Raw genomic sequence first — 21,049 nt, forward strand, 5'->3', positions numbered from 1 at the left:
TAAAAGTTAAATAAAAAAATAATTAAAAATATATTTATTTCCTTATAAAAAGATTTAGTTCTTCTTGTATTATAAGTACAACCGCGCACTTGAAAGCAATCGCATCATTCTCTTAATACACAATTAAGTACCAGTGTTGCGATGCAACTCATTAAAGTGTTAACAACTTTGATAAGAAAAATTTATCTAATAGTTTTTATTATTCTCAAATCCTATAACAAGGGCATCAGCCCAATGAATTCGGTGTATGTCTAAAGGTGCTTTCAATAAAATTAACGCTGGGAGATAAATATAAAAAAGAAAAAAAATAGCTAAAGTATTCCAATTCTTTTTATAAGTTCGTAACAGGAGAAGGAAAAGGTAGTACACAACAAGAGTAATAAAAAATATCTAATAAATAAATTCGTCTATTTTAGTAAGTCTAAGAAGAAAACATAAATAATTCTTTTCAATTTAAATAAAGATGTTATGGGTGTATCATAAGCCACTATAACTGAAACCTCTCGTTAACATCTGACCGTATCTTATTCCAATCTCCGGTGATGAAATCCAATGCTAAATACATTCTACTCCTTTCCTCATGCAGCTGTAATTTATTTTACCAAACGTTAACACATGTATTAGGGTAATTAAAGAGGAAAATTGTCTATGTTAAAAATTACCTTTGGAGGGACCACATGAGTGAATTCCTGTTGCAAATCCATCCACTGCATAACCCATACAGCTGAATCATTGCTGTGTGAAAACGTATCATGCAGAACAACATAAGGAAGTCGAAAACAGTATATATATAATATTAAATTAAATAACCAACAATTTGAATAATTACCTATTTGAGCACCTAGGAATACTTATTGCTTTACGGACTTCCCAACCTTCAAAACTCACTATTTTTTGTATACCACATTTTGCATACTTCTCTGAAAATATTATCTCAGAAAGAGCCACTCCCTGTAATAAGAATAGTGTGCTTTATTATTTGAGGTAATGTTATTATTAACTTTGTTTTTATAGTAGGAGAACTTACTATATTTCTAATATGATGCTTGCGTAGTTCATCATCTTCAACCTTACAGTGAGAGTCTAAATGATAAAGTATTTTGTCAGGGATGCTCATTACCATTAGATACCAGTGATCATTATCCTTGATTGGGACATATATCTGTATAACAAATACGATGTAATATGTATAAGTACAAGTTTGAGTACTTTTTATTATAATAAAAATATTCCAATAATTAATGAGAACTTACAAATTGAAGGTCACGGGTTGGTGGCATATAATGTGTATATTTTTCTAGTAGGTCATGATCTTCCATATGTAACGTAACGTCATCCTGGGAATGTTTGAGCACAATGGTTATTTATTTTACTTAGTTAATATCCAGAAAATCAAGATTTTGACTTACCGCAAATGATGGTGGAAGGGACCAAATATTTTTTAATTTGGTCATGCTAATATTTGATGTTATCTTCAATGCCATCAGCTTTATTACCAGTTCGGACACTTGCTTTCCAGGTACGAGACAGAACAGATATTCTCTAGTTGCAGTTGTATCGTGAATATGAACCAAATCCTCTCTAATACAAAGCCAACACGTTAGCCACAGAGAGAACTAAAATTAAAAATAAAAGATTAAAAAAAATTCTCACGCTATATCATTATCAGCAGCAAAGATGTACATAGCCATGTTGACCAAATCCTCACTCAACCTCATATCTTCTGGTGGTTTGAATGAACAGTTAAGATTCTGCATAAAACGTAAAGGTTATCCACAATATACGTATTTGAATACTATGCCAATAAATTTTTTTAACTAAATCAAATACCTTTGGGATAGAAGTGTTCTTGAAAGCCATTTTTTTTGTTTCGCAACGGTCGTTAACCGTTCTTTGTCTATGGTGAAAGTTAAAGACCATTTGCGTACTCTAGTTTCCGCAATCTTGCTTGATAGTTGACCTTTGTGCTCAATTTTTGGCATTTTAGCTGGTCGTGCAAACGCCATATTTTGAATAGATGGTGGATTATTAAATCTTGCCAATTTGTCCTTTTGCCTTAGAAATGTACTCGGAAGTTCTTGCACAGTTTTATTAGTTTTGCTATTTCTATGAATACCGAATCTTGACTTTGGCTTCGATTTTTCTTCTCCATCCAGGCATGTTTGCATGCCTTTGTAGAACGATGATGGAAAATTGTGCAAAATCTCAACGTCCTTATTCTCATCGGATAAATCTGTGAACACACAATTTTCGGACTTTACTTACAACGGGCTAGAGTTTTTCTTCGTTACATCATCATAGGGTTTATTCTTCATCTCATATAGGTCTGTATTGTTGAATTTCTCATGTGTCTCATCAGTTTTACATTGAAAAGCGGTTAATTTATCAAGTGACTTCTTTGCCATCCACATTGCCTTCTCCATCTCATCAACTCTCTTGGATAAAGACTACATTATAAAATAGAAAATTAGCATTGGTATATATAAATAACATTGCAATATTATCATGAGTTGGATATATTACCTCTATGGCATGTAGTATTTGTTTCAACGGAGAATTTTCAATAATTTCCATCGAAGAAGATCCAATGTGATCGTCTACTACTTTTTCTTCCATTGCTCTATTAGAATGTAATTTTAGTTTTACAAGAGATAGTTAATAGTGTTCTATGCTTGAGCGTTTATATATAGGAATAAGATTATGTTTCACACAACTAATTCTCTTCTAAAATTTAAAATTAAATTTGATAACAGAAAATTGTTATTATACTTTAAATAAAAAAAAATATATACCCAAAATTAAAATAGTTTCCACAGCATACATTACCCAGCCTTTATCTTGTATTAAATTAATAATAAATTCTTGTTTTATAATTCTAATATTATCTTTTTGAAAAAGATAATATTAGATTTTTTTATGCAATCTTATTATTCTTAACTTCTTATCTTCTTACTCTAATTAGATAACTTTTAAAAAAAATGATAAAAATAAAATATCTTAAAATTTGTATTATTTTTATCTTATCTTATCTTTTATAACCAAATTTGCTATATATTCATCCTAAGGGGTTATATGATACCGTACAAGACAAAATACTACTATCTGAGTGAGTAGTAGAAGATGGCTTCACCGAAAAATATACAGTTCAATAGTATGTTTAACGATATAACAAAAAGGATAGAAAATTTAGAATCGGTCATTCATGTTCTATACCAAAAAATTGATTTGATCATGGGACAACAGAAAACTTCCACAAATAGTAGTTCCATGTTGGATCCTACTGTAGTTGTGCATTCTTCGAAAAGTACAAAAACTAGTGATCTTACTGCTATCATGCCAATTCAACCCAAGAAGTTATTCCACTTGGATATTACTCGTGAAGCTACAACTCCACCTAATGGACAATCACATGTTAGAGTAGGAGCTGTACTCCCAAAGGTAACTTTAATTTTTTTCTTCTTTCGTTTATTTATTCTTTTTTCTTTATTTTTTAGTGTAACTTTGAAACTATTTTTTTCATCTTCAGTGGTGGACACTTGTTGCATTTGAGCCTACTACTTCGATGATGTTAACCGAATCTCAAGTAGCTGTTGCAGCCTATATTTTTTCGGATACGTTAGATCCGTACGTGTGGTTAATGATTATGTGTATAATGTAATGGTGTAAAAATTCTATGCTTCTCCCAGCTAACCACTTTATGAATTTGGCAGTTCTGAAGAGTTGGTAATCTCAGATGAAAAGGGTTACAGAAGTACATTTAGATGTCTTGTCCCAGAGAGATGTGTCGAATCACGAGTAAATGCATATTATTCTTTTTCTTGTAATTATATTTTTAAGCCCCTATTTACCAATAAACATGTTTTATATATAATTGTAACATATTGTAGGTTATAAACCTGGTGGCACTTATGATGACACGTATATTTCGACGTAGAAATGAAGATCCAATTTGCTGGTTCATGCCTACACATTTTGCAGTAAAGTTATCCCTATAATATAAAGAAATTCTTAGTTAATATTTTGGTCTAATAGTTTGATTGGATATACTAATTTAAAAGAAGTTCTTTTTTCTAGACTAACCCATGCTATGTACTCACACGGTAAAGTGTATTATTAAATTAGCAGTTCAAAAATAGTTGTTAAATTGAAAGCATATTTTCATTTAACAATATTTATTTGTATGCAGCGATATGCTTTAAGATAGCGTTTGGTGGAGAGACAGAGACGGAAAGACTGAGACTGAGAGACAGAGACTAAGAGACAGGGATTGAAATAAATCTCAGTATTCTGTTTGGTGCAAAATGGGAGATAGAAATTGAAACAAAAATGAAACTCTAATTTAATTTGCACAAAGGGTAAAATTGGAATTAATTAATTGAAATGAAAGTATTTTAGGTATAAAATGTTATTAAAGTTTCAATCTCTATCTCTAAAAATTTCAGTCCCCTGTGTCCCTACTTTTTGGAGGTACTGAAATACTGAAATTTTAGAGACAGAGACAGAAATTTTAATATCAGTCTCTAAACTAACAAACACGATACTGAATCTCAGTCTCTCAGTCTCTGTCTCATTACCTCAAAACAAACGCTACCTAAGCGACAAATATACACCGGCAGAGGTTATCTTTGATTTCCTTGGAGCATATATGTCACTGAAAATTAACCACGTCATTAGGGTACTAGTGACCAATTTGTTTTCCATTAATGTACTATTATCTATTTTTAGTGTTTATAATGGTTTAAGGTTTATCGCAGGTGTTTATCCCTATCTGTGAGGAACTACATTGGTATTTGGTTATTGTTGACTTTACGAGTCGTCGCCTAATCATATTGGATTCACTGCCTTCTGTCGAAAAACATCAACAACGCAAAAGGAACGCAATTAAAGTGGTAATTATTTGTTCTAAATCAGTACTCAATGATTTAGAATCACTTAACAACTTAACAATTTAAATAACCATTTGTTGTAACTAGTACTCTTAGTCAATTTAACTCATTTACAATTCATTTTTTTTGTGTCATGAATTTACTCTTGTACAGGCAACTTATTTAGAAGCGATGTTAGATGATCATATTTTTAATGATGATAAGTCTAAAGTTATAGATTGCTCCACCTTTTGGCCTATCACACCTTTTGGCCTACCCACTCAAAAAAATAGATCGTAAGTCTACTATTTAATTTTTTCTTTTAATTATCATTACGTTCAATAGTTTATATCTTATATGGATATAATAACTATTTGTGGAATACTTTATATCTTAGGAATGATAGCGGAGTTTGGGTGACCAGTTGGATGAGAGAATGTACTTTACCAGATAACTTCAATATTCAGGTCATATTTATAACAAAATATTTTTAACATAATTTTTTCAACACACTTCTAATTAGAATTATATTGTTGGTGCTCTAAGAAGATTAACGACTCCACACGAATGAGACTTGCCGTGGATCTGGTTTTAGAGGAGTACAACAATTTGTGTCTCGTAATACAAAAAAATGCTTGGCAATATAGGACCAAGGTAGAAGCAGAGCATGAAGACATTTAGAAATGAGGAATTATCTTTTTAGATATTTTTAATATTTTTTTTGAAAGACAAATTACTAAGCTATGTTTCATTAGTTGTTACACTAATTTATCTTTCTATATATTACAATTCTATGTTACTAATTTTCTTTACTTTATCGGTTAATATAAATTGTTCATAACCTATATATTTTATTTCTGTAAATAACGATGATATATACAGAGAAGAAAATGTGTTTCTATTTTCTTATTAAAAAACAGAGAAGGTGAGTGCAATATATATAAAAGTGAAATGAGAAGTGAGAACAGGTTTGATCTGTATATTAATAAGCAATTCGACCATTACAAGACAATGAAAGTGGCATCATCTGCATAAATATTATCCTTCCCAAGTTCAGAATCCTTGTCCCAAATAAGCTTTTGTTACTATATTACCCTATTGCATGACATCTAGTAGAAGAGTATAGTTTGATGGCCCGAGATTTTGAAAGGCAGGCCTCTGCGTCACGCCACTGTGAAAGGCTGATGTATACATAAGCAAGATCATGCCATACTTCAACTTCCAAATTCCTAATCTGATCTCTTTTGTCCTGTCACCAATAGTATGGAAAAGGGTAAGGACCTTAAAGCAATATGACTATGAAAAAGTATTTTGGGACTGGAAAAATTAAGAAAACAAACCTTAAATAGCTTATTCCGAGAACCAAAACTTTTACTATGAACTTGAAGAACAGCAAGAAGCTGAGTGTATGTCTCAATGGCACTCTTTAACTGGCCCTGAGCGATCTGAAGTTTCGCCTTTGTTCGTAACAAATCACCTTGATCCCATTTCCCAGTCTGATCCAAAGCAGCATTGATAATAGATTCAGCATCTAAGAACCGCTTTTGTGCGGATAATACCCTAGATAACAGTAACCAACCTTTAACATTAGAGCCAACTTCAAGTTTTACAATGCACTTAGCATAATGAAGTGCAGCATCCAACTTCCGTTGCTCAGCGTATTCTAAACTCAGATGGTATAATACAACAGGGTCTTCCATTCTGCTCAATTTGCAGGCAGTTTCAAGGGTATGAAGTGCCTCAGATTGTCTCTTAACCCTCTCAGCATCAGAAATGGCCAATTTCGAGTATGCAGAAAGTGAAACACCAAGTAAGAAATTGGCCATATTTTCTAACTGATTACATCTTCCATCCAAGTTCTCAAGTGCCATCCGAGCAAAGCTTACCCCAGGGTCTTTTGTAACACTGAAGTTCTCGCAACAAATCTTAGAAGCCATTAACAAACTTGGAACATGTCTTGGGTCCTCTCTATTACTCAGCAGTTTTCTAAGAAGATCCAGCGCTTCCACGTTCTTCCCTGCTCCGTAATAACAAAGAGCTAAAGCATAGAACCTCTCCTTTCGATGGATAGTTCCAGGAAGCAATTCTTCCAATTGATTGGCTAAAATCATCAAATATCCAGAAACAGATAGAGCAAATGAAAGGTGGTCCAAAATTGAAGGATCCCACTCAATTCTATTTAGAGTGACTTTTCTTGCCATCTTGCTTGATAGTTGACCTTTGTGCTCAATTTTTGGCATTTTAGCTGGTCGTGCAAACGCCATATTTTGGATAGATGATGGATTATTAAATCTTGCTAATTTGTCCTTTTGCCTTAGACACGTACTCGGAAGTTCTTGCACAGTTTTATTATTTTATCGGTTAATATAAATTATTCATAACCTATATATTTTATTTCTGTAAATAACGATGATATATACAGAGAAGAAAATGTGTTTCTATTTTCTTATTAAAAAACAGAGAAGGTGAGTGCAATATATAAAAAAGTGAAATGAGAAGTGAGAACAGGTTTGATCTGTATATTAATAAGCAATTCGACCATTACAAGACAATGAAAGTGGCATCATCTGCATAAATATTATCCTACCCAAGTTCAGAATCCTTGTCCCAAATAAGCTTTTGTTACTATATTACCCTATTGCATAACATCTAGTAGAAGAGTATAGTTTGATGGCCCGAGATTTTGAAAGGCAGGCCTCTGCGTCACGCCACTGTGAAAGGCTGATGTATACATAAGCAAGATCATGCCATACTTCAACTTCCAAATTCCTAATCTGATCTCTTTTGTCCTGTCACCGATGGTATGGAAAAGGGTAAGGAGCTTAAAGCAATATCACTATGAAAAAGTATTTTTGGGACTGGTAAAAATTAAGAAAACAAACCTTAAATAGCTTATTCCGAGAACCAAAACTTTTACTATGAACTTGAAGAACAGCAAGAAGCTGAGTGTATGTCTCAATGGCACTCTTTAACTGGCCCTGAGCGATCTGAAGTTTCGCCTTTGTTCGTAACAAATCACCTTGATCCCATTTCCCAGTCTGATCCAAAGCAGCATTGATAATAGATTCAGCATCTAAGAACCGCTTTTGTGCGGATAATACCCTAGATAACAGTAACCAACCTTTAACATTAGAGCCAACTTCAAGTTTTACAATGCACTTAGCATAATGAAGTGCAGCATCCAACTTCCGTTGCTCAGCGTATTCTAAACTCAGATGGTATAATACAACAGGGTCTTCCATTCTGCTCAATTTGCAGGCAGTTTCAAGGGTATGAAGTGCCTCAGATTGTCTCTTAGCCCTCTCAGCATCAGAAATGGCCAATTTCGAGTATGCAGAAAGTGTAACACCAAGTAAGAAATTGGCCATATTTTCTAACTGATTACATTTTCCATCCAAGTTCTCAAGTGCCATCCGAGCAAAGCTTACCCCAGGGTCTTTTGTAACACTGAAGTTCTCGCAACAAATCTTAGAATCCATTAACAAACTTGGAACATGTCTTGGGTCCTCTCTATTACTCAGCAGTTTTCTAAGAAGATCCAGCGCTTCCACGTTCTTCCCTGCTTCGTAATAACAAAGAGCTAAAGCATAGAACCTCTCCTTTCGATGGATAGTTCCAGGAAGCAATTCTTCCAATTGATTGGCTAAAATCATCAAATTTCCAGAATCAGATAGAGCAAATGAAAGGTGGTCCAAAATTGAAGGATCCCACTCAATTCTATTTAGAGTGACTTTTCTAAGCAAAATCATTAAAAGAAGTATAGCCTCTTTAATGTTGTTTCTAGGCACAAACAATCCGTCCATTTGGTTCCAATAGGGTAATATAGTAACAAAAGCAATTTAAAATTTACCAATTGCACCAATTTTGTGCTCCCGACAGATATCTATCAGATCTTTCATGGAATTGAGTATTGACAACCTCAGATATCTGTCACCCATCATAGGAGGCAAATGATGAGAAAGCTTGATTAGATAATAATAATAATAAACTTATAAAAAAACTCTAAGTAGATTTAAGTAGTGAACCTGCAAACAATAATGATATCTAATTAAAGCCAATGTATTTAGATTTAGAGTAAAAGGAGAAATTCCGGTTAAGGTAAACCACTGTGAGCACAATTTCTAATTTGTATGACCATCCAACCTATTTTATTAAAAAGCAATGTATGATCTCCCATCCAATTGACTGGCTATGATCTTTCTTTTTCCCTTTCAACAAAAAACTTAGTCCATGCTTCAATTTTGGACTGTTTGAAATTTTTTGTTGGTTTTTTCAGATCATTTCTATGATCTCCAACCATTAATTAACAAAGCAACACCATTTCTAAGATCCTTCAACCCTTTTTAGCTGAGACTTCTTTTTTCCCAGGACAACAAATGACTCGGTCCATTTATGAATTTTGGACCGTGTGGATTTTGGAATGCCAGGCCAACTGCAGAAGCAATGCAGGTCCCTGACACTTATGAAGTTGGCCTGGAATTCATTTGCAATTACTTTTGTAAACAGGGTTTTGTCGCAGCCCGGAGGGCCAAAGAAAAGAACACCTTTGGAAGGCGACATGCCAAATTTCTCAAACTTCTCAGCATGTTCCACCGGGTATTGAACCGTCTATAAACAGTAAAATAAATCTCTTATATTAACAAATTGTTGAAAACATACCTAATATACAACACATTTAAGATTCGGAATATGAAATCAAGATGTATACCTGATGAACCAGATGAGCGATTTAGGGCCGCAGAAACCTCTTGTCTTATTGAGCGTGGGAGGCGTGGCGCGGCGGCGGAAGCAGGGCGAGGCGGAGGCAGGGTGCGGCGGCGGCGGAGGCGTGGCGCGTCGGCGGAAGTAGGTGGCGGAAATTTGCAGCAGAGGAAGGGTATGAAAATGGCAGGGATTGCAGTTGTCTGAAAACCCTAACTGCTTCTCTTCTCTGAAATGCCCCTGAATCTGAAATAAGAAAAAGAACGGGGATGGCAAAATTAGGGTTTTTCAAGAACTCTAAGGAGGGTAGAGAGTGAGGGCAGAGTTAGGGAAGGAAAGAAAAGCTTCAACCTGGTTGATGCTCTCCAAAAATCAGTAATCTCTCAGTTTCTCGTACCAAAGAAGGGAAAGGAGTCAAAATTAAAAACCAATAATTTGAGGGGTCAAAATCTAATTAGTAAATTTTTCAAAAAAAAAACGGGGTACATTTTGTAATTATTTTACTGTAGGTTAATCATACTCCCACACAAAAGTGGGAGTAAGGAATCCATGGCCCCCGAAATAGATTCAAAATTTAGAAGTTTCAATTTGAAAATATAAAGGTGAAATTTGGTTTCAATGAATTTTTCGGAGTCAGAAAATATATTTTCAGCGAAAGGCCGAGAATCGACAAACGAACCGATCGAACCGGTTTAAGTCTGTCTGGTACTGTGGTTTTAGAAAAATAAGATTTTGGAAAATTGATTTATTGTTTTGAAAAGATAAAAAATAATTTAGAATCGAAGACCAGACACTAATCTTAAATGTTTTGGCCCAAAGTGGGCCAAACGGACCTAAAATGCTAACGGATTAAACCAGATCCAAACCGGGCTCAAGGTCTAACATATATAAGCCCACTTAATGAGCTTTTCAGCTCATTTCTCTTCAATTTGAAGAGAGGGGGCACGGTTTAGAAGAAGAGAGGAGGAGAAGCCATTGTTACTATTCACCTCCTCCTTCAAAGTTTCATAACTTTTGATCCGGAGCTTCAATTGACGAGCCGTTTATGGCCACGCGAAGCTCTCGACGAGCTCTTCCTTTCTATTTAAGTTTTTCTGGTAAAAACTTGAATCTCACTCCCCAGTTTTCTGCCCTAAGTTTCTGCGCATTTTGGGTTTAGTTCTTGAGCAAGTTTTGTGGTTTTGCTTGTTTAGGTGATCTCTAGTAGCGGGTAATTATTAGATTTTACCCTTAAGCTCTTTGGGTAAGGTAAGGTTTCACTAAACCCTTGTGTTTAGTTGTTTTATGTATCTTAGGTTTTGATTTTGGTGATATATGTGTTGTTAGTTTGAGTTTTGGTGTTTGTTGGAGTTGGTTGAGGCTTTGGATCAAGTTTGATGGTTTTGTTTTGGTGTTTGGAGCGTTTGAGAATTGGCCAAGGTATGGTTTCGATTTCCTTTATGTAATATGTAATATGTATTGACACTTAGGCTAGTTGACCTTAAGATATGATTGAATGTTATTGGTGTATGAATATTTAAATGTGAATTGATGTTAATTGTTGGTGGTATTGGATTAGTGTAGTTGATGATGATTATTGAGAATTGTTGATGTTAATGAGTATTGATGATTGGTGTTGTTGATGTGGATGGATTGATGTTGTAATGGTGTTGTGTAGAAGGAATTGGAATAATAATAATAATAATAATATGATTTGGTGATGATTGTTGGTATTTAATGATTATGAAGGTTGATGATGAATGTGTGATTTATTGTTGTTGATGAGGGTTTGTGGATGTTGTTGATGATTAATGATGATAAATGGGGATGTCATTGTTGAATGAAGAGAATTAGGATTGTTATTGATATTTTGAAAATTGGTGAGTTATGATGTTAATTGTGTGGAATTTGTGAAGTTGAGGTTTAGAATTGTGAATTTTGGATCATGGTTGAGTTATGGTGAAAATGTCGAGTGAATTAGGTGTGGATGGAAGTGTAATAGAATGGTAAGATGTTGTCTGTGGTAGTGGTTTGGTGATTTGACAGGTTTGGTTTGGTTTTGATTTAAGAATTGGTTGAATTTGAGGTTATGAGGTTTTGGGTAAAAATGGAGTTTGGAATGGTTTTATTTGGTTTTGGTTAGTTTGAGTTGTGATAATGGGAAAAGTTGAAATTTGTGAAGTTTTGGTTAAAAATGGATTTTTGGTGAACTTTGTCCGATCATAACTTTTGCCTCGGTTTTCAAAATTTGTTGAATTTGGTTTAGAATTAAAGATTATTGAAAATCCTTCGATTTGATATAAAGTTTGTAAAATTTGAAATTTTGTAGAGGAAGTTATGATCATTCAAAGATTATTGTCGAAATCTGAAATTTTGCAGAGTTACAGAGTTTTGTGATTTCTGGTATGTATGCACGCACAGCCTTGTGCGCACGCACAACCCTGCAAGATTTTACACCTGTGTGCACACACAGACCTGTGCGTATGCACAGGCAGGGATGGGCGTGCTGTTTGCAGCGCTAGCACAGCTTGTGCGCGCATACACCAATGAGGTTTTACAACCTGTGCGCACACACGGCCCTGTGCGCATGCAGAAGTTGGAAAAGTTAATGCCTGTGCGTACGCACACATCTTAAAAATCTTCTGGGCGTGCACACGCACACCCTTGTGCGTACGCACACGTCCTGTTTTATAAGTTAAACTTTGTTTTTAAACTATTTCACTTTCCCAACAAGATTATATACTTCTATGACACCATTTTAAGACTCTTGGGCTTGTTTTTGGGCATTGGAACTTGGGAAAGGTCCTAGTAGGTTTAATGTGGGTTTACTTTGAAAAGTTAGCAAATAGAGGTTTAGGTTTTTGATGTATGGATGATGGGTTGGGTTGAAAGAGAGGGCAGAGTAGTGAACTTGGTGATTACTAGCAACGGATGTGAGAAATTGGTGAATTGATGAGTTCGGAATGGAATTGCCTATGATGAGTTTGAGAAACATGAATGTTTAAGGATGTTAATGGAATGATGATCTTGATGAATGTTGAGAGTGTGCTAGGCACTATATCCTTGGAATGTTGAGGGTTGATAATTGGAAGTGAATTGAGATGAGAAATGATGATGAATTGATATGGTTGATAGACTTGTGGATGTGGATAGTGAGCCAAGCACTATATCCTTGGAATGGTAGTGTGCCAGGCACTATATCCTTGGAATGATTTGTGATGAGTTATATGTAATTATTGTTTTCCTTTTCTGCCGCAAGAGTAGGCCAGACACTATATCCTCGGATTAAGCATGCAAGTGGGCCATGCACTATATCCTCGGAACAAGAGCGGGCCAGGCGCTATATCCTCGGAAGTGGAGGAAAAGGCAACATCCGAAAGGGTGTGTCGGGTTGGCATTCATATACCGACAAGTGATATCACGAGCCAATAGGATAGACATTCATCATATGCATCTCTTATGTGCTTGATTAGCTTTGATTACTTGAGTTTGCCTAATTGTCTAACATGTCTACTTACTTCTTGAATTACTTGTATATATATGAATACTACCTGTGTTTGTCTGGTGCTGAGGAGGTTAGGTAGGTGGTGACGATGGGATCGCACGGAGGTTAGGGTGGCGAAGGCTGTGGGATACAGCAGTGTGACTAGTTCTAGTTAGAAATCCCCTAAGTAGATAACCCTGCTTATGGTTTATGGTTAAGTTCTTTATTTATTTATTTTGCTCTAAGCTTGGATATCTGTATGCGATGTGAAGTTCTAGGATTGCTTTCGGCGTCCCATAACCTTACGTCTTACATCATTGGGCACTGTTACCATACTGAGAATCTCTGGTTCTCATTCCATACTTTGTTGTTGTTTTTCAGACGCAGGTTACAAATCCACTTAGGTGGGATTGCGGATATGGTGACAGAACGGAGTATGGTTCCTCCTTGGTTTATTTCTATTTTACTTTGTTGTAGTTACTCTCACATCTCTTTGTATATTTATTTTATGGCCTTAGAGGCTTATTTGAGAGATAGGTTGTATAAGTTGTTTTAATTCTAAAACTCTGTATCTTTCTATTTGTAACTAGTCGGCTTAAACTCCGTAAGCTTAGGCTAGTTCCCTATAATTATAATACTTTTATATCTATATATATACAAATGTTTTATTCTCTTGCATCTATATCCTGTGTCTTGTGCGTTAGCTTCGTGTGAACGTTTCGCGCTTCTGAAATTCTATTTTTGAGTTTATTCCTTCATCAGACTTCTAGAATATATTATTTCCTTCTATATAAATATGTATAAGCCTTAGGACTGTCGTAACCTTTGATTAACCTTTGCTTTACGGCTAGAGGTAAGACTTAGGGTTTTTCTTAGAATTGGCCGGTTACCAGTCCGGTCCAACCGGTCAGTTCAGCAATTTTTGAACGGTTTTTTATCCAGCAGTTATAGGTAGTGAATCGGACCGTTTTTAACACTGATTTTTTGTTGGCTTGATTCAACCGATCGGTCCGATCCAGTTTTCAGAACCATGCCCAAACCTGAAGTGCTCTGAAGCTTTAACATACTTCAAAAGCAAATGTGACTTAGACTTGAACAAGTCTTCTTTGACAAGAGAACTTAGAGATGCAAGGCACATTGTGTATGGTGATGCTACTGCACAATACGGAATGGTGAGAGACTATGGTGAGACTCTGCTGAAGTGCAACCCAAGATCAACTGTGCGCATCTCAACAATTCTTCATCCTAACCCCAAAGAAGATCCCACTTTTGACAAGATGTATATGTATCTGGATGGATGCGAGAAGGGGTTAAGTGCAGGCTATAGATTTCTAATAGGGTTTGATGGAACATTTTTAAAAACAAGATTTGGTGGACAAATCTTAGCAGCCATTGGACAAGACGCCAATAGTCATATCTATGTAATTGAATATGTCATTGTCCCAATGGAGAACATGGAGAATTGGAGGTGGTTCCTTGAGCTACTGCTGAGGATCTCGTGCCTTACAAAGAAAAGGGTTGGTGTTTCATTTTGGACATGCAAAATGTAACGATTATTGTTATTTAAGCTTCTTTGGTTGGTTGTGTTTCAATAATTGTTATCTTTCAATAATTGTTGTATTTTGACAGAGGAAAAATATCAGTAAAGATTTTCACAAAAATACGCATTGCAAGTATAGTTCTAAACCGACAATTAAACCTCAATCAATGTTTAAATTGTTTGTCACAAATACAAACCCAATAAAATTAACCGAAGTATTTAAACCTCCGGTCATCTCTCAAGAAATTGCAGGAAAGTGTATTTGTTATTGGTTATAAAATTGTATCTTTTTGGGTTTTGAGTTTAATAAGCAAGGAATGTAAATAATAAGAAAATAAACTAACAACTATGAAAAATCCTAGCAAGGGTTGAAAATCGGAATTCCTATCCTCATTATCATTGTCAATTGTGATGGTAATTACAAATTGCTCTCACTTAGTTAACCTCTAACAATTGAAGGAAAGTCAATTGAGCAAATCAACTTGAGTTCACAAGTCCTAATCAAAGACTAGAGTTAGTGAAGCTCAAGCCAACTAGCAACTTTCAATCACCAACTAACAAGAGACTTTGACAATTTAAGAGTCTCCAAATTACTCAGTCTAAGCTAAGAATATAAAAATCTAATTTAAAATCCATCCAAGCATTTTATCAAATACTTGGAATGCACAAAATAAAAATATAAAAAATTAACAAGGAATATTAAATCTAAACAACCAATTGCATGCATCAATGACTAACAATTAAAGAGAGTAACAATAAACATGGAAAACATAAATTGCATTAACAGAAATCAAACGTAACAAGAGCTCATAAACATAAAAATGGCGAAAAAGGGAAATTAACAAGAGAAAAAGATGAACTAAAGTGCTTAAACAAATAAAAGTAAGACAAAAAAACTAAATTAAAGGAAGATTGAACCTGAACCTAAGGAAAAATTGAAAGAAGAAATCCTAAACCTAGAGAGAGGAGAGAGCCTCTCTCTAGAAACCTACATCTAAACCTAAAAAAATGAATGAATAAAAAGTGAATGATTCATTCCTCCATTCGTCCCACTCTGCAGCCTCTAAGTTTCATTTTCAGGCTTAAAACTGGGCAAAAAATAGCCTAGAAATCACCTCCAGCGAATTTTGATATCTGCAGCACGTGACGCTTTGTCACGCATATGCGTCGCTGCCAGCTTCTCAAAACTACAATTTCTTGCGTTTCTTCCACTTTTGCATGCTTCTTTTCGATCCTCTAAGCCATTCCTGCCCTGAAAAACCTGAAATCACTTAACACACATATCATGGTATCGAATGGTAATAAGAGAGGATTAAAATTAGCAAATTTAAGGCCAAAGAAGCATGTTTTCAATCATAGTACAAAATTAGGAAGAAAAATGTAAAACATGCAAATTATATGAATAAGTGTGAGAATAATGGATAAAATCCACTCAATTCAGTACAAAATAAACCATAAAATAGTAGTTTATCATATTTCAATAATTGTTTTGTTTCAGTATTTTTTGTTTCAATAATTGTTGTTGCTAGCATGGTTCTGTTTTAATAATTGTTGTTGCTTGCATGGTTCTATTTCAATATGATGCTGTATTGGTAGACCGAAATAGGAGTGTACTTAATAAGTCGTGGGGATTAAATTGTTGTCACTTATACATGTGCAGGGACTTAATTTATGTCACTTATGTAAGGTTGGGGACCAATTTGGATCACAATATTGTAAGTTATTAATATTAGTGGTTTTGTGTAGGGTCTAATTACAGCTGTTCATGAGGTCATGCCTAATGTCCCCCACAGATTTTGTGTATAGCACTTGTGGAGAAACTTCAATAAGCAGTGAAAAGATAACGAACTTAGAGGATTACTGTGGGAGTGTGCAAGATGTACTACTCAAGAGGGATTCATTGAAGGCATGAAGAAAATTCAAAGAGCTAACAAGGAAGCATGAGAGTACCTTTCCAAATGGCGAAGAGAAGCATGGAGTCGTGCCTTCTTTAGCAATTGGTGCACGAAACCGTGATTGTTCATTCCTTGGTAACGGCGCCAAAAACTTAATACGTACGTTCATAATCTTAGTTCTTTTTCACAACTTCGCACAACTAACTAGCAAGTGCACTGGGTCGTTGATAAACCCATATTTTATGATATATTTTGTGCCCAATTTAAGTGATTTATTCAATCCTTCACTCATTTATTCATGTTAATTGCATGGTTTTACTTTTCCTTCCTTATTATGTGATGTATGTGAAAAACATGTTTTCTATGTTTTAAGAATAATTATTTTAATTACCCTTTATTATCATTCGATACCGTGATTTGTGTGTTGAGTAGTTTCAGATCTTCTAAGGCAGGAATGACTTAAAGGATAAAAAGGAAATATACGAAAATGGAAGGAAAGCACAAAATGGAATTTTTGAAGAAACTGGCAGCGACGCGAACGCGTGGGCGACGCGGCCGCCTGCCCGGTGCGAAAAGACAGCGACGCGAGAGCGTGATTGACGCGATCGTGCACCATGAGCAAAATGCAGATGACGCGGACGCATGACTGAAGCGAACGCGTGATAAAGAAAACTCCAGATGACGCGACCCGTGACAGAGGCCACGCACCAGAAATTACAGAAAACGCCCCCAGCGATTTCTGAAGCCCTTTTTGGCCCAAATCCAAGTCCAGAAGGCACAGATGAGAGGTTATGAAGTGGGAGAATGCATCCATTCAAAGGAGAGTCTCCAATTATTCACTTTTCATGATTTAGATGTAGTTTTTAGAGAGAGAGGTTCTCTCCTCTCTCTCTCTTTTAGGATTAGGATTTAGGATTTTTCTCGCTTTCATGATTATCTCTTTTTATCAGGTTCAATTTTCCTTTTTATTATGTTCCCAATTTGACTTATGAACTTTTCTATGTTACAGATGATTCTTTTAATTAATGTTATTTGAGGTATTTCAGTTTATTATTGCTCTCTTTTATTTATGTTACTGTTGCTTCCAATCTGAAGACATTCTTATTCCAGTAGATTTACTTTTCCCCTTTTGGTCTTGGTTAAGAAATCGGTAACTCAGGAGTTATCAAACTCAACGTGATTGACAATTGTTATCTTTGCTAATTGAATTGAACTTCAATAATTCCAGTCCTTTCTTAGGAATTGACTAGAACCTGAAGATCAGACTAATTAATCCACTTGATCTTCCTTTGCTTTAGTAAAGGCTAACTAAGTGGGATTAAGATTTAATTCTCATCTCCATTGATAAGGATAACTAGGATAGGACTTCCAATTTCTCATACCTTGCCAAGAGTTTATTTTACTTGTCATTTGAATTACTTGCTCCTTATTTTCAAAACCCTAATTTACAAATCTTCATAACCAATAATAAGAACATACCTCCCTGCAGCTCCTTGAGAAGACGACCCGAGGTTTAAATACTTCGGTTATCAATTTATTTAGGGGTTTGTTACTTGTGACAACCAAAACGTTTGTACGAAGGGATTTTCTGTTGGTTTAGAAACTATATCTACAACATTATTATTTTCATTCTTTACCGACATTAAATCTCTCTCGTCAAAATGACGCCATTGCCGGGGATTTGCAAACGTGTGCCTTATTATTGGTTATTGTAAATATTTTATTTTGCCTGTTTATTTATTTTATTTTTGCTTTTTTTTTTTAATTTTTATTAGCTACTATGAATTCTCACCCCTCTCGCTTTGAGTTTGGTTTTAATATTGTTGAAAGTAGTGAAAGCAATAACAGGAATATGCATCAAGGTCAGAGAGATCAAAGATGGATGGAGCCAAGAGGATTTTATCAACCCTTTAGGCAACAACACCCTCCACGATATCATGGACAAAGGCCATTCTACAATGCATACCAAGCTGATAGATATGGTGGACAACCTTGTAACTACCAACAAGCCCCAGCCTGTGCCTATAGACCACCCTCTCAACGTAGCTTTGAACCGCCACACTCACAAGCGCCTTTTCACCATTCACCACCATATGATCCTTATTTACCCCAATCCCAATCCAATTACTCCCAAATACCACCACTTCCCTATGTACCATGTCCAAATCCATCACCTCCAGAATCACAGGCTCGCCTCAAGGAAACAGTAGACAAACTTCAAACAACCCTTCATCAACTGGAGCAAGCAATAATTCAATTATCTTCTAGATGTTCGGACATTCAAGGACCTCCCACAACCCCATGTGGACAATCTAATGAAGAGCGTAGCATGAAGGAGATACTAGAAACTCCAGTGAACAGAACAGAGCATGACTTCGTACTGGAACAAGTAGAAGAAGCTGTCATTATAGAAGAAGAAGAGTTGGTTGAAGACTTAGGAGGCACTGAACTTCCATGGGAATCCAAAGTTGTGGAGAATTCTGTCAAGGACGTTACAATTGATGCTAAGGAGGATAGTGCACAACCCCCAAGACAAGTCTTTTATGAAGAACTAGACGGAATAATCGAAGAGGTAAGTTTCCTTGATGATGATGATCACAAGTCAAGTTCTCCTAGTAATAAACTTGCATCCGCAAGTGAATTCTCTGAGATTGAAGAACCTCATCCAAGTGAATACGAAGAAGATGCGGAGGTAGATTTCTCTCAACCTCCAGCTTATGACTTGAGTGATGAGGAAGACATAGAAGATTTTGATCAGGACGATGTTGCATTTGAAGAATTCTGCAAGGAAGTGGAGAAATTCATAGAAGAGCACAAGAGAGTAGAACTTACAGAACCACTAGAAACACCTATCCCAAGGCCATTACCACCCAATACAAGCTTCAAGTGGGTACAATCCTTAACCTTTAACTTTACTTTTCCACTTGAATATGGTTTGCTTGAAACAGATGGCCAGCTTAGAGCTCTCTGCGGCTTTAAGAGTAAGAGGGAAATGGCTCGCACTCAGAGCTGGTGCACAAGGTTCAATAAGGTTCCATGCTTCAACTCGAAGTGCACGGATTAGTCTCATGTTCAATCGAATGGATCTCGGAAAATATTTGGTCACCATGGTAAGAATCTAATTTCTAAACCGCCCGGATGGAAAAATATAGGTCAAGACAAAGGCGGATTTAAAAGCAAAGTTTGGGATCCTGGAATCTATTCTGACATTCGCCACACTGGGAGCCTGAGAATCTGTTTGAAGCTGTTCCGAAGCTTTGCATGCCTAGTTTGGGACCCCGGAGGCTGTTGGCATTCCAAGCATTGGTGGAGATTTCTGGATGAATTTAAGCACAAGCCACCATAATAGGAAGCTCACCATATGTCCAACTTAAGGACTTTAAATAAAAGTGTTAGGTGGGAGACAGCCCACCATGGTATGGTCGTTTCTTTTTCAGTTTTATTTCGTGTTATTTATTTTTATTCTTTTTCAATTGAACCTGAATATTATTCATTAGCATTGCATACTGCATAATTGCATATAAAAAAAAGAGAGAGAGAAAGGCGTGTGACACGACCGCATTGCTCATGCGATCGCGTCAGTTGCGAAAAACCACCTCCCACGCGTCCGCGTCATTCACGCAGTCGCGTGATCTGGAGATCGGCGTAAAGATCCAATGCCCAGAAAGTTGGGCAGGAATCGTGCGGCTATTGTGTGTTTCGCACAAAACGACCCACGCGGTCGTGTCCCTGACGCGATTACGTCACTTGCACAACACCCATGCCACGCGATAGCGTGAGCGACACGTTCGCATCGCGCGGATATCATAACACCCCAGTGGAGACAGAGAGTTGCGCTGAAACGACGCTGGAATTGTTCGTTTAGCACAATTTCCAGCGACGCGATCGCGTGCCTCACGCGATTGCGTCATTCATCCTTTTACCCATTCCATGCGATCGCGCCACCCACGCGATCGCGTCAACCCCCATTCCACCCCAGCCACGTGACCGCGTGCCCCACGCGATCGCGTTGATTCAAATTCATTAACCTCCCCAGTGATGCGAAACCCTACCCTGTCGCGCCCCCCACCCCATCCTTCCAGTGATGACACTCCTTCACACCCTGCTTGAGTGAGCATCGAGGACGATGCTATATTTTAAGTGTGGGGAGGTCGCCATCTCTGGCGTATTTTTCTTGGTGAACCACAACAGACTCTTTTTATTTTATTTTGCTATTTTTCTGTATTTTTATCTTTATTTTTATTCCTCAGTACTTATACATTGCTCTTTTCATGTATTCTTACTCTATTTTCTGCATTTTGCACTTTAGTTCATATTTTAGCCAGTTAGTTTAATTGCAATTCTAACTTATTAGCTATAGAATATGTGGATTAATTAGTATAGTTTACCCTTTTAGCATATGATAAGTTTGGTTTAAATTGAAAATAAAAAGGAAGTAAACTAGAGACTTTAACATAAAAACAATCCACACCTTGTACATATAGCATTACATGTTAGTTAGTTAACAACATTTCATCAAGGAGAAACACTAAAACTTTAAAGCCACCCTAAGGTTTACATTGAGAATAATGGGAACTCTTAATTT

The 21,049-nt window shown here is 36.1% G+C and overlaps 3 protein-coding genes across 4 annotated transcripts in view; 1 reads left to right on the forward strand and 2 right to left on the reverse strand.

The window, feature by feature from the left end:
* The window catches only part of LOC107627455, an 11,363-nt gene extending 6,183 nt beyond the window's left edge, over nt 1-5,180 (forward strand). The window contains exons 1-8 of one of the 2 annotated variants that reach the window (XM_021116028.1): nt 3,183-3,438; nt 3,527-3,624; nt 3,711-3,795; nt 3,888-3,977; nt 4,187-4,200; nt 4,597-4,675; nt 4,755-4,889; nt 5,040-5,180. In XM_021116028.1, the coding sequence (XP_020971687.1) occupies nt 3,232-3,438; nt 3,527-3,624; nt 3,711-3,795; nt 3,888-3,977; nt 4,187-4,200; nt 4,597-4,675; nt 4,755-4,889; nt 5,040-5,165 (834 nt within the window). In that variant the 5' untranslated portion in view covers nt 3,183-3,231 and the 3' untranslated portion in view covers nt 5,166-5,180. Of the gene's footprint in view, nt 1-3,182; nt 3,439-3,526; nt 3,625-3,710; nt 3,796-3,887; nt 3,978-4,186; nt 4,201-4,596; nt 4,676-4,754; nt 4,890-5,039 lie in introns of those variants that run through there. The other variant, XM_021116029.1, reaches the window with a different exon arrangement.
* Nucleotides 5,827-7,129, reverse strand: LOC107627456 (protein NPGR2). The gene is made up of 2 exons (XM_016330289.2): nt 6,206-7,129; nt 5,827-6,114 (listed from the first exon to the last, which is right to left on the reverse strand). Exons 1-2 carry the CDS (start codon nt 7,127-7,129, stop codon nt 5,956-5,958), a joined length of 1,083 nt encoding a protein of 360 aa, XP_016185775.1. The 3' UTR covers nt 5,827-5,955.
* On the reverse strand, nt 7,348-8,677 carry LOC107627457 (protein NPGR2-like; the record flags this gene model as incomplete). Its single annotated transcript, XM_021116964.1, has 2 exons — nt 7,348-7,654; nt 7,748-8,677. Coding segments are annotated over 2 exons (1,089 nt in total), but the record flags the coding sequence as incomplete, so codon positions are not given.

This window comes from Arachis ipaensis, chromosome B02 (assembly GCF_000816755.2).
Source record: "Arachis ipaensis cultivar K30076 chromosome B02, Araip1.1, whole genome shotgun sequence".
NCBI lineage: Eukaryota > Viridiplantae > Streptophyta > Magnoliopsida > Fabales > Fabaceae > Arachis > Arachis ipaensis.

What these genes read in the sequence shown, in the direction of transcription:
- LOC107627456 (XM_016330289.2), bottom strand. Translation starts at nt 7,129, where the DNA reads ATGGCGTTTGCACGACCAGCTAAAATGCCAAAAATTGAGCACAAAGGT. An exon ending in CTCGGAATAAGCTATTTAAG is followed by an intron (nt 6,115 to 6,205) that starts GTTTGTTTTCTT and finishes TATTGGTGACAG; the next exon opens with GACAAAAGAGATCAGATTAG.